Genomic DNA, 14,097 nt, shown 5'->3' on the forward strand with positions numbered 1-14,097 from the left:
AGAGGTCCTCCGTGATACAAGACAAACTCATGCTTAGAGGTGGCACGCTGGCATCTTAGTCACTGTGCTGTGTTTCCATTTAGAATCCACTTTAAAACGACTGGAATTAGCTGATGAAAATCCAAATAAATGAGGTAAGACAAAAACATTAACAATCGAGTTATTTCAGCGCGCTCAAAGTTGTATTTTTATGTGTGAATCTCACTCTGATTTCAGCACATTTGCCAGTCAGCGGCGTGACAAAAACACTGTTTTATGTATGTGTGTGTTTGCAGAATCTGTAAACGTTACGGCATGAATGGCATTTAAAGCGCCCGCATCGTATTTCAATCAGCCTCAGTTTCAGCACCATGGAGAGCCAACAGTCCCTGACAGCAAGTCAGCAGACAGTGTTTACCCTCGTGTACATGTTCGAGCCAAAAAAAAGCCTTCTGTATGCGTACAGCAGATGACATTTTTATATCTGGCATTTAAATGGTTTTAACTTGTGTCCGTTGGGATGATTTTAAGGAATACCGGAAATCCATGAAGGGAATGTAAAATCTTTGATAGATGATATGGTTTCGATAAATGTTAAATCCTGTTAAATCTAGTTTTGCAGCGTCGGAGGGGGGGGGGTACTATTGATGATACTATTGCATCATGTGCATTTCTAAGAATAATGTATAGACTAAGTGTATGTAAAATTGAAACGTGGACAGCACGCAGTGTACTGCTGTACAAAGTCCATATCGCTACACGGTGGGGGGGCTCCGGTCGTTAAGTAACGCCCCGCTCGTTATGTAACACACTTGGGATGGCGGGCACATTACTGCGCGCGCACAGTCAGTGGTCTCACTTCTTGCCCAATCGCGTGCGTCGTCAGTCTGCACTCAGCTCTCATCCGCCCGACATCCACACAGCAGCGCGCAGGCTGGCACCACCAGCAGAGGAACGACCCTTTGTGCTTCACCCAAACTGACGCGCATCCTTCTGAGAGACATCACCGTCTAACGTCACCGTCCACCATCCAGGCAGGTGTTGTGTTTTTGATCCTCTCATCGAAAACGATGTCGCATCAAACGCGTGTTAGCCTCTAAAAATCTTCCCTTAAAACTATTTTAGGAATGGCAGCAGGTGGGGAGGGGTGGAGGGAAGAGCTGTTTACAAGTTCAGGAGCGAGTCTTCTTTAGATTTTTTTTTTTTCAATCATGATATTTTTGCCTATGCGCATAAATATGACATTTTGGATGCTTCTGGGTGAAATCTGTCCACCCCATGCTTGAAGTTGTTTACAGCCAGAGACGTCCTGTAGCTGACTCCGCACGTCGTTATTTTGGAGACATGTCAGCGCCTCAGGAAAACATTCCCAGAAACTGCGGGGGCGCCAGATGAAACAAAACAAAAATCCCACGGCTGGATGCGATAGGATAAAAATGTAAATCGAGCGACTATTAAATGGTTATATGAAAAGAACCGCTTTATTTGTTGGTATGATATTATCTAAATAGGCTTTATAATACTCAGTTTAAAAAAAGAAAAGGAAAAATGGATTTTGAAGGGAGCTGTGGTAAACAAAGGGAGGCATGTAAACACATGGTGCGCTGTCCCAGGGTTTATTAATGATGCTTTAAATGGCTGCCCAAATTCTCTTTTATTTTGGGTGTGTTGACAGCACTGGAAAGACATGCAAACGAAAATGATCGCCACTATATGGAGAATAATTCTTATGACTGTGGTTTTCTTTTGCATAAACACATCTTCTGTACTGGCAGGAAGCTATTTTACCAAAAGTCACTTTTAGTTTCAGGATGCTTCATGCTGAAAGTGAAAGTCACTTCCAAGCACTGACATCATGCATTAATGATGCAGTCTGTTTAAGGGTTGGTGGGCTTAAAATAAAAGTTGCAGGTATGACATGTGACTCAGCAGAGAGAATGAAATCATTCCATTGAATCTTTCCTCTTTTTTTTCAGCAAAGGGAGGGGGAACAAGAGTCAAACATCAGCTGGTTTTCACAGAAATCAAGCAATTTAATGCCTCAGTAATAAACACAGCAAATGTACCGACTGCATTATGATGTTAATGTCAAAGTGGAATGAGAAGCTTCGCATTAGTTCATGTGTGTCATCACCATTATGAAAAACACATACTCTGGGATGGATTAAGGGAATTATTATTGACGCCCACTCCATGCTGTTTTAAAACAACACCATCTGGATGAGGGGAGTAGCTCCAGTGGAGGCTTAAAGACTTGTTTACTTGTATCCCACTGACAGTTCTTATAAAACATCCTTTCTCAGTTCATCTTCTTACTAAATCAGCAACCTCCCATGAAGTTTGTTTGGAATACAGTTTTTTAAATTATTATTTATTTATTTTTGGATTGATTATGGTTCATATGTGCAGGCAATTTGGCTGTTTGTTGCTTAAAGGGAGGCTTTGCAGCTTAGGCAGTTCTTAGCCTCTTACTCAGCAGGTAGCCAATCAACTTTGTCTAGAGACAAGTAAAGGATCGAATGTATGGGTCTTGGCCACAGTCAAATCATCAAATATGGGTATACCACAAATGGATGGGCAGGAATCAATGTCAACACAATGTAACACAATACTACAAAACCAAGGTGTGTACAGTTCAAATAAAAACAACCTCAAGCAAAACTAAGCAGAAGAAAGGAACCAGCAAATCTCTTTAGTTCATTTAATCAGGAGGCTTCAGTGCATAGGCTTATTCTAACTGAGATGTTTGACACTGTGACTAAGAGCTATATATTTAAACAATCAATCTACACTGAAAGTCCTTGTAGCCCATAGTAAAGCTAAAACACCCAGCATCATCAGCAGACTGTCAGAATCCACTGAGCCCACTCTTTTTGCAGCCAATTGTTATTAAGACACTACATTCAAAACTGAAAACCTCAGCCTCTGAGAGATACTAGAATGGAAGTCAAAAGATCAATAAAGTCATGCCGAGTTATTTTCAGGGAACCATGGATGCCTTTGCTTTGCATAACGTCAGTCCATTCGGTGGCATCACCTCCAAAATTTGTCATCCTGGTAGCGGTGCTTCCTAAAAAGCAAAACAATCATCGGTATTCTCGTGACAATCTGCCTCATAGTAGTTTAGACACCACATTTCAATCAGCACCAAAACTGTCAGACAGGCTGACACCACCATCCACATTTCCTCTTGACCACACCCTGTTTGATTGAAAAATCACACATCTCATCTTCTCTGCTCAGCTCTTGTTTCAGTTTATCCACATCCACCACCCCTCTATGCCTTACTCATGTTTGTTTGTTTTACCTTTAAAGCCCATTAATGAGAGCCACAGTTTAAAAGAAAATCCATTAAAAATATGCAAATATAAATATTCACTGATCTCATCAAATCAGTGGCACGATGCTCCGTGAACACGCTGGCTAGAGTACACAATGTTCATTCAGTCTGAGGAAAGCATCGAGCAGCTGAATGGTACCTCCCCTTCATCACTTCCAGATATTTCCTCAGCGAAAGGCTGAGTAGGATGAGCAGCAGAAGCCTTCACTCTGTGCACATTCATACATAACTGGTTCCTTCTAGCTCGATTCTTTCGCACAGCTTATCCCCTTCAGTTGCTATGACTGTTGCTAGGGCACGGCAGCAGTCGCCCGGCCCTGCTTGGTGCCTATAATCTGATTCTGCCATGCTATTGCACCGGGCTTTTGTGTACTACAACAGCGAAGGATGAAATTGTGGATGCCTGAAAACCAAAAGAATAAAAGTGTAAGATAAAGTGGTGCAGTACAATTCAGAACACGTCAGTCTATTTTTGAAGAAGATGGAAGTGGAGTTTGAGTCCTGAGACTCTGTGTTCTAATTTTGCAGTTCAGTTTGGTCCTTTGTGGGTTGGAAAGGAGGATTTTGCACACTTCTGGGCTACTCATTAATGGATAATAGGTCGTATTAGGTCCTTAGTTTTGCAAAGGCAGGTGATCGAAGTACTTTTCTTTTTAATGTAGGAGGGGGGAAGGTGAGATCAGAGTCAAAGGATGCGACAGCAGCACACAGGCCCTGGGGTCAATGACATAATTCCCAATGCCGCTCCCAAAAAAGAATCTGTATGTACTTATGCAACTGACCCCCTTACTCGAGGGTGCTGAGAGGCAATCAACAGGCAAGAGGAACCAAAGTAATTTTATAAAGTTTATTCAAGCGTGAGAGAAGATCTGCATTATTTAGCTATGGAGCATCAATAAAAAATGATTCTCTCTTGTTTAAATGTACACGTACAAAAAAAAAAGTTCAGCGTTAGACCAGAGTTTCTCTCTGCTTTGGCTTCTACTTGAAACCCTTTTATAGAAAAAGAAGCCACAGCATCGCTCCAGCATCCATTAGATTTCATTGATTGAAGCACTTTGTGGCATTTGGCAGGCAGCCCTGCACTTTTTGCACAGACAGCTGATAAGCAGAGTTAGCATGGCCTCATCTACTGTATTACTGTGCTTTATATCTATCATTTTAATCTGGGATAACTTTGATGAATAATCCGAACATGAAGAGATTGCTCTTTATATCTGCATCTGCACAAAGACCGAACTGTTCTAAAACCATAAGCAAACTGAGTTAAAGGTCTAGTATGTAGAATTTAGAGGTATTATCATGTCCAACTACAGATGTAAGTAAGTTTAGAACGAGCCCTTTATAGGCAGCGCATCTTCTTATAATAATCCTGCCATGCTGCAGAGTAGAACAAGCAAACCAAATACAGTTTCTAGAAAAGGCTTTTCACATTTAGACTGAATCAACACCCTTATGAGCTCTCCATCATGCTTGGAAATGAAAGGATTAATTTTGTTCCATTTTGCAATCTGATGCCATTAAATCTCATACAGTGTTCCTTTAATCGATTTAAAATTCATTTCTGCCATATGTTTTTTGTTTGTTTTTTTGTCCAGGGTTAGGGTTAAAACTTAGATTTTCTGAACTTTTGATTAGCATCATTATGTAAAGGTAAAGACATTTCAGCCCATGCTCTGCATGTCTTTATTGCTCATTGGCAAACTTCAGCATGCTAACACAGTAGACAGAAATGCCAAACCTCTGTACGTTAACATCAGCATGCTTGTACATTGAAGCTCTGCAACTATTAAGATTCTTACATAGACGTAGACTCATAATTATTTTTACATAATCTCCTTTCGTTTAGATTTTCTTTGTAATTCCTTGGCTTCATTTGACTGTTTAAAGGCCGACTGATCCTGATAAGAAAAGGTAGCCGACTGTTTATTTTTAGCATTTTCTTATTTATTTCCTGTGTTGGGCCAAGTTTGCCTTCAGGCTTCTAGTGCCATCTGTACCAGGCAGCATTTGTGTGTGTGTGTGTGTGTGTGTGTGTGTGTGTGTGTGTGTGTGTGTGTGGGAGGGGGGCGATTCAATGGTGTAACAGGGTTCAGATAGAGGGCCTTTGTTTATTATGAGTCTGACTTCCACATCCAAATTCTTTTCTATATACGGTCCACAGCAATGTGACTTACCTGTTTTTTTTCTCTTCTTTCACACTAATCAGAGGAGAAAGCGTGAGGCACAATGGGACCATTCCAAGAATATGAGGTGAGTCTTAACTGAATGCAAAATACTCTTTTTTACCCATAAAAACAAAGATAAAACAAAAATATCTGCAACCTTGCAGTTATTATCATAAGATAATTAATGATAAATATGACCTGAACTAAATCTTTTGGTAATTCAAAAGAAAAAAAAAGAAAATCGTAGTTATCATACATGCACTACATCAGTGCCTCCTGCTCTGATAAACAGGAAAACAAATCACCACAGAAAGGGAGCCCCCGCAGCCGCATCCCACGTCTGGTCCTCCATCCTTTCCGACCGAAAGACAAGGGATCACCTCTGTCTGATTCCCCTTTCTCAGAGGAGGAGGGCAGGGAGTGTGACATCAGCTCTGAGCACTCCAAGAGGACCATCAGCACCAACAGTTTTTGTTCTGGTAAGAAGCTCAGCTCCAGGGCAAGGGCAGGACATGCCTAATATAAACTGAATGTGACTGGTGGTCAGTTGACAAATTTTATAACAATACTACAATGCAAACATTTTGCAAAGGTTAAGCAAAGGTTATGCACACTCAAAAAGAAAATGCATCTTTGTTTGGTTTTCTCTCAAGCTAGCCTCTATTAAGAAACAGAGCAAAAAATGCAAAGAGTGAATGTGTGTGACCACAGAAACTACTTGACAGCTTCTTTCTGGTGGTGATGAGCCATTGTAAAAGCTGTTGTGCTATCTGCCAGAGAGCAAACTTAAGCTGCGATTGACTGCTTATGCTCGCTGCCTGCCCTGCGCTGCCCATTCTTGGCTATTACTGTCTGTGTGCCTGTCTACAATAGATGACACCGGCTGCCCCACTAGTCAGTCTGTGTCCCCCTCCAAAACCCCGTCAGGCTCAGAGCAGAGTGCCCACGGATCGCCGATACTCCCAGAGCGCAAGACCAAAGTGAAGAGGGTGAGGGTGATGGCCGAGTGGAGCGGTGAAGCACGGAGCGCGCCGAGGCACAAGAGGGAGCTGAGGTCGGCCATGAAAGCCAGAGGTACAAAAAAGAGTACTGTGAAAAATACAAAAACAAAATTCGAGGTAAAGCTAACTCGGGTCAAGAAATCAATGATTCTGTTACCACTCATAAGTTTTGTTTTTTTCTACTCACAGACTTCTGTAGTGCAGCATGGTTATCACATAACAATTTCCCACTCTGGGATGCAGCTGGTTACTAAAAAGAAAATTGTGAATGGGAGAAGAGCCATTTGTGTATCTGTGCATTTTTTTTTAACCAGATAATAACATTTTTTCTCTTATAATCTGAGGCAAAAGGGAAAAAAATGCTTGACTAATAATCAGACTGAACAAGGACACTGATTGGTGGGGAGAAATGTTTGGGAGCTTAACCAATTAGGTTGATTAGCAGGAGGTCAGCTCACTGATTGAAGGTGCACAGACTCTTAGTTGACTCACAAAGTGGTGAAGGATCACTGAGATTTGAGCAGTTTTAATTGTCACAGTTGTCACTGGACACAGAAATATGGTTTTGTTTAATGGAAAAAGACACTACTCAGGTATGACTCTGATTTCAGTTTGGAATCACTGAAACTCTAAAATGATGACCTGCTTTTGTTCTGCTTCCATTACTGAGCTCGCTGATGTTCTTCGTCACTGTGCCCAGGCCTCAAGCCTTTGTCCTGCTGCAACAGGACAACAGCAGAGAGAGATTGCATAAGGCTGGATAGCATTGGCTAAATGTGGAGTTCCAGTGATATTTTTGATGATATGGTTCATTTTTGGCTAAGCATTAGTATAGATTGCTCATAAATCTCAGTGGAAATCCTATTTAGAGATATCAACACCATAATCCTGCAGTGGTTGCTGGATGAGGGATTGTTTATGATTTTAAAAACAGAAAATGGTTTTCTAATGCACAACAATAAGTTAAACTCAATTCTAAAACGGTTTCAGTTTCTAATGTGGCACCTTGGGGAAATTAATTGCTCTAATGCGTTAAACTCAAATTAACTCTGGTTGTGGTTTAAAGGCAGGAGTCATGTGACTAGCTGGTAACTTTTGGCTTCTTTTAGCAGGAATTTAAGTAGGATTCCTTTTTTAGTTTTTATAAAATTGACCCTTATTAAATTATGTAGAACCCAGAGTGTTGCTGGAGAAGTATAGCAGTGATCAAAAGTTGTACTGTGTCTTTGTGGATCCAGAGGAAGTATATAATGGTGTACCAAGAGAGAAACTGTGTGACTGCATGAGGAAGTCAGAAAGTGGCAGAAAAATATGTAAGAAGACAGAGAGACAGTGGTGAGGTGTGTCGTAGGAGTGACAGAGGAGTTCAAGGCAGGGATGGGATCGCGTCAGGGTTTGGCTCTGAGCCCCTTCTTGTTTGCTCTGGTGAGGGATGGGTTGACAGATGAGGTCAGGCAGGAGTCTCCGTGGACTATGATGATTGGAGACAACACTGTGGTCTGTAGTGAGAGTAGGGAGCAGGTAGAAGAGAGTCTGGAGAAAAAAGGAATGAAAGTCAGTGGAAGAAAGACGGACTACATGCGTGTGAATGAGAGGGAGGTGGGTGAAACGGCCAAGATGCAAGGAGCAGAGGCAGTGAAGGTGGATGAAGTTAAATACCTGGGGTCAACAAGCCAAAGCAATAGATAGTGCACAGGAGAGGTGAAGAGGAGTGTGGGTGGAGATGAGTGTTTGGGATAATATGTGACAGGAGCATGCAGCAACAGTGAAAGGGAAGGTTTACCAGATTGTAATGACACTTACTATTATGTTTTGCAGAGCAGACAGAGCTGGACATGTTAAGATTTTCTCAGTGGGGGTGACCAGAATGGAAGATTAGAAAGGAGTACGTCAGAGGGATAGCTTAGGTCATGCGGTTTGGAGACAAAGAAAGAGAGACAAGGCTGAGATAGTTTGGACATGCGTAGAGGGGGGGATAGTAGATATATTTGACAAAGGGTGTTGAAGATGGAGCAGCCCGGCAGGAGTGGACATGGAGAGGGTTGGTGTGACAGGAAGATGCAAGGGATAAGCTGAGATGGAAGCGGATGATCTGCTGCGCTGACCTCTACAGGGAGCAGCCAAAAAAAGGAGACATAATTATGTAGAACCCACATTTTTAACTTACAGGAATCAATCAGTGTTTCTGCATCACTAAAGATAACTGTTAAACAGTTTGTTTTATCCTGTTGGGACATTGTGCTCTTTTTCCTTTTTTTTCCTTCCTTCAGGTAGTGAGGCAGACTTCAGCTCTTCCAGCAGCACAGGCAGCCTGAAGACCAGGGAGGGTCTCACTTCCAATTCAGTTGGAAAGAAAGCTCTTTCACGCAGGTATGAGGTTTAATATGTGCATCATAAATCACTAACAGATTTGAACTTAAGTTTTCAAGACATGCGTTATCCAGCAAGACTGCAGTGTGCATATACACACTTTTAATTTTATTTTAAGTCGCAGCACTCACATCAGGCCACTTCCGGTGTTCAAACCAGCCGGGAACCCAGCAGCCAACAGAGATGCAGAACTCTACGCACCCTACCGAACTCCTCCAAGAGCTGCCTCCTCAACCAACAGCAGCAGCTGCACCTCCAGCCCCACTTCTAGGTAATAAATATAGATTTCATGCTTATTTGCCCTTTTCTCTTTATTTCCTGTTAAATGTATTTGAAGTGTAACCTCTTTTGTAGGACAAGCAGGTAGATTTTGGAGACTGTAAAGGTTTAGGCTGTGGCTCGGGCCATGTGCAGTGACCACTAGTGAGTGGGTGGCTGGATTTAGGCTCAGACAGTTATCATTTCCTCTCTTGCAGCTGGCTGGGATTATATTGGTCATGATTTGGCTGTAGCTGGGATTAATGGGGATTTAATATAGCAAATGTCTGAATATGGTACCCAGACAGTGACCCTTCTGACTGGGTCTCATTTGCAACTAGAGCGAAAGCACTTTACTTTGGCAAAGAGAAGAGGGTCATAAAATTTCTCATACAACAGAATACAGTTGCCTGAATCTTAAATATTTGCTAAAACCGAATTTCTAACATGGTGCTTAAGGCAGCAGATTATTTGAAAGGCTCTGTTAGTTTGCATCTCAGCCCTGCATAAGCCCTTACTTTAAAAATCCACTCTCAGGAGCAGTCCAAACGATAGACACTCAACCCTTTTTAGTTTCTATGCAGACACAGAATCTGCCCTGTTTTCCATGCTCACAGCTTCCATAAGTGCATCATAATCCTCCAGTCCTGTCACTCCAAGACGTGCCGTTTGTCAGCATTCCTCTGCCTGGCTAAGTGTCATGTGACATTGCTTCCCCCTCACATGCTGCTTTCTCCAGGGCTGTGTCTATTTCTGGCAGGGATGCAGCATATTTGCATCAAAGCCTAGAGTAACCCAGGTTGCTAGGATATCGTTCTGGTGAAAGAGAGCGGCTTAAATGCTGCTTTGCATATCATCCAAATCCGCTAACTTTTTTGGAGGGTGACAGGAATCCTTTTATCAGTTTTCTCTGAGCATGATGACACATCTATTTGAGGACATGTAGGGGACATTTGCCTCGGCTAATTCAGTTTGCTGTAGATAACGGCTTTTTCCACTAAGGTGATTTCTTTGCTAGCTAACGCTGCTTGTATTCAGCATTTTAGGATTTTAAGTCTGTTGCCTGCATGCCAGTAATCCTGTGTCAGACAGTAATTCCAGGCTTCAGGGAGCATCTGCCCTGACAGCACTCCGAACCCGACTAATTACACTCTGTGGGGAAAATTTAGCTGAAGTTTTAAATTGGTTTGTTTTCTGCAGCTGTTTAAAAATGTCTGCTTGATGAATGACAGACAATCAGTTCCCGAGGTGTAAACATCCACCGGCAACCTCATTTCCCTTTCTCCCTCTCTTTGTCTGCCCAACAGGAGGGCAGGTCTTGGCCGCTACCATTCATGTGGCGACAACCACGGAATCAGGCCTCCGAACCCTGAGCAGTACCTCACCCCTCTGCAGCAGAAGGAAGTGGCCATCAGACACCTGAAGACCAAACTGCTGGAATCTGAGAACAGAGTCCATGACAGGTTGGCAGCACAGGGGCTCCTCATGTCCAGCTGTTCAGTTTTAGAACAGGATGACGGCAAAAATGTACTGCTGTGCTGATGTAATGCTTGCATGCTGCAGTTCTGCTCTTCACTAACATCTTGTGAAGTCAAAACCCCGTGGAAAAGGAGTGTTGCATTAGACTGCACATACAAAGCATAGTTTTAAAGAGTGTTTCTTTATTCCTATGCTGCGCTTATAACAGTGATGGATTAAATATTGTCCTTGTCATGCATTAAGTATGGGACTGTGGTCAATTAGTTTAGCATGAAGACTCAAACAGGAGGATCTGGACAAATGACAAAATGTGCCATTTTTATTTTGGGTGAAAATTTGAGTGATTTATTTATTTTACTTTACTACAGTTTGCTTGAATGTGTATACAAAAAGGGGGCATAGTAAGAAATCAATAGGAATGGCATTGCTGTGGTTAGATGGGTTAAGTGTGGTAGCTAGGTTACACCAGCCAAATTTTCACTCTAATCAAAATACAAGACAAAAGTTTCTTAAATTTTATTCAAAAACCATAAACAACACAGGTTGTTGGCTTTAAATTGATAATGCTACCAAGTCATATGTCAAGTGTTAAGGCCCATGTGTGGCCCACCTGCCACTTCGACACAAACTTCAAGACACGAGCAGTAAATTTAGGTCAGAGTAATATTACACACTAATGACCTCCTATTTGATTCATCTTTTTTACATAAATGTGTAACTGTACATACTTGTCATTTCAAACTGAATAGTTATTCCCCCCCTTGAATTCAGGCATTTTTGGTTTGTAGTCACATGTGTGTAAAATCAAGTGCCTAGCCATAGCCATCAGCCTTCACAGACATTTGTATTAAAGTGGCAGACAACATGAAGTTACAAACTCAATAAATGGAGAGTTTAAAAAAAACAACAACAACAAAAAAACTCCTGTCATGTGTAAGTGGCCTAGGACTTCTGTCCATATAGTGTATTTCCCTGTTCTAACAGTAAATGTCTAGCCACCTAAACCCACACATACAGTGGGTTGTCACAGCCATCCCCCAGAACATCCAGTCTTTAGCTAAGCTATGTATAGCTTCAGACTTGGCATATAGACATGAAAGTGGCATTTTTTTTTTTTTCAAACTTTACAAATTACATGGTAAAGTTCACAAGTGTGTATTCAAAAACTGTTCCTTTAAGTTACTTTGGATGTTTTCCTCCCTCTTTATTAGAGAGACAGAGATTGAGGAGCTTAAAGCCCAGCTTAGCAGAATGAGGGAGGACTGGATTGAAGAAGAGTGCCACCGGGTGGAGGCTCAGCTGTCCCTCAAAGAAGCACGCAAAGAGATCAAGCAGCTGCGTCAGGTGGTGGAAACCATGAAGAGCAGCCTGATGGAAAAAGATAAAGGAATTCAGAAATACTTCATTGACATCAACATCCAAAACAGGAAGTTGGAGTCCCTGCTGCAAAGCATGGAGCTCGCCCAGAGTGGTGCCAACCTCCAAGATGAAAACACCCTGGACTTTATGTACGACAGCTCTGATGGCAGCGGGAAGAAGATGGTGGGGGATGAGGAAGGTGCGATGGAGGTGGGACACCAAGGAGCAGAGGCAATGGCAGACAGCGGGCTGCTGGCAAATGATGAGATGGCGAACAGAGCGGACATTTTGGAGAAGGTCTTCATGTCCACTGCAATGGATTTCAGTCAGGACTGTAGCAGCAAGCTGAGGGCCAGTGCAGAGTCTGGGCCCGGAGTGTCTGCGCTGTCAGGAGAGAGACAGTTAACAGATTCATCCACTGGAACCCAGCCCACTCTACCAGATATGGTTGCCATCTCAGGCACACTTCCGCATCAGGACAAAGAAGTCCAGGCCGACATCATGCCCATGCCTCCAGACCTGCAGGCGCTGCTCTTTCAGCTTCTAAAGTTCCATGGGGTTGCAGCAGGAGATGCAGCTCTATCAGCCCCAGTTAGTCTAATAGAGTTCCCAAACCTACCTGGCTCCATTTGCACCACCACCAAACAGCCTGACTCAACACCTTCCCAACCCAGCACATTTCCAGAGAGCCCCGACACCTCCGCCGATTCTGGCACATGTTGCTCAGAGCCTTCCGAGAACAGACGATTCATGGAGGAGCTGGACTTTGCTGTCGGCGAGGAGGAGCCTCATCTGTCATCAGGACTGGATGTGGTTGGCAAGCGTTACTGGAGCAACAGCTTCCTGGTGGATCTGGTGGCAGTAGCAGCACCAGTATTGCCTACAGTGGCTTGGCTGTACTCACGACATGGCTTGGACGGAAGCACTCCAGTGTACAACATCGCTGCCCTGATTAGGGGCTGCTGCATCATGGGATTGCACTCTCTTCGTCACATCACTTATAGGCCTGATGCGTAATGGCTTCCTATCCGCATGCAAAACCCCTGACCTTGAACTAAAGCACTTAAGCATCTTTCCAAGAGTATTTGTGACATCGTTGAACACTTGATATCAATGCAGTCATTTTGGTTCGAGCACTGTTGTTTTTTTGTTTTTTGTTGCACTGTAGATACCAAGAGGTGACATGGAAGGGATTATTTATAACAAAGTTTATTTATGTATTATGATTTACATGTATAAGCAGATCATCTGGGTAGATGGTTGTGTGTTATCATAGTCCTGTGGTGTCCCCAGCTGTTTAAAGCAAAAGTTCTTTGTGTTAAGAGATTTTCAGGAGGTGAAAGACTGACTGCTGCTTTCTGTTTGATGGGAGGTGGGTTCTGGAATGTGTTACCTTTATTCATAAAGAAACCTTAAACCTTCAGCCAAAGCTTTAACGTAAGTTCACCGTTTTGTGGATTTTTTTTTTTAATTTTTTTTTTTTTCCTTTTTCCTCCCCTGACTCTGGGTGTAGAGCTTTACTTGGTACTGCCTGTGTATTGTTCATAGAAGCTAATGCTTCAAAGCAACTGACACTTGTTATGTGCCTGAGCAATGTGCAATACTGGTAGTAACATCAGTGTCCTTGCATCTTTATTATTAAAGCATGATAATTCTGGCTATGTTGTAGTTTTGGTTTTTTTCATTTATTTATTTATTTTGGACATATTTGCTTTTGGGTTTATCAAAATTCATGGAAGTCTTTTTCCAAGTTTGACTCACATAAGGGGCATGTTTGAGGCACAAACAATGGGAGTTTTTTTTTTTTTTTCCCCCATAAATAAATAAACGGGGGTGGGGTATCTCATCAGAACCCAAGTTCCAGCAAGCAACATGCTCGTGATGGCTCATCTTACATAAAGGCTTTCTCGACCTGTCTACAGATGTCCCCTGGGTTGTGGTTCCGACGGTGGAGTGCATTAGATCCACTTTAATGGGATCTCTCAGAAGCTGTTAAACCTGCCCTTACACCAGTAAAAACTGGGTCAGTGCAGCTTTGAGTCTGCCCACGTAAGCTTTTAGTGATTGCATAATACCCATCACATTCAGTGAAAATTAAAGCAAAAAGCTGATTAAATCTACATGAGCTAACACTTGCATCTTT

General features: G+C 42.5%; 1 protein-coding gene across 5 annotated transcripts; it reads left to right on the forward strand.

Moving 5' to 3' along the window:
* Positions 1 to 10: 10 nt before the first annotated feature.
* sybu (syntabulin (syntaxin-interacting)) lies at positions 11 to 13,613 on the forward strand. 5 transcript variants are annotated; one of them, XM_005472578.4, is made up of 8 exons: positions 11 to 134; positions 5,529 to 5,572; positions 5,780 to 5,966; positions 6,361 to 6,561; positions 8,759 to 8,858; positions 8,977 to 9,129; positions 10,424 to 10,579; positions 11,807 to 13,613. In XM_005472578.4, exons 2-8 carry the CDS (start codon positions 5,549 to 5,551, stop codon positions 12,969 to 12,971), a joined length of 1,986 nt encoding a protein of 661 aa, XP_005472635.1. In that variant the 5' UTR covers positions 11 to 134; positions 5,529 to 5,548; the 3' UTR covers positions 12,972 to 13,613. The 5 variants fall into 5 exon arrangements, with proteins under 5 accessions (XP_005472635.1, XP_005472636.1, XP_005472634.1 ...); XM_005472579.4 differs by lacking the exon at positions 11 to 134 and adding an exon at positions 841 to 1,017; XM_005472577.4 differs by lacking the exon at positions 11 to 134 and adding an exon at positions 841 to 1,013.
* The last annotated feature ends 484 nt before the right edge of the window (positions 13,614 to 14,097 follow it).

The sequence above is a fragment of the Oreochromis niloticus genome, linkage group LG11 (assembly GCF_001858045.2).
Source record: "Oreochromis niloticus isolate F11D_XX linkage group LG11, O_niloticus_UMD_NMBU, whole genome shotgun sequence".
Lineage (NCBI taxonomy): Eukaryota > Metazoa > Chordata > Actinopteri > Cichliformes > Cichlidae > Oreochromis > Oreochromis niloticus.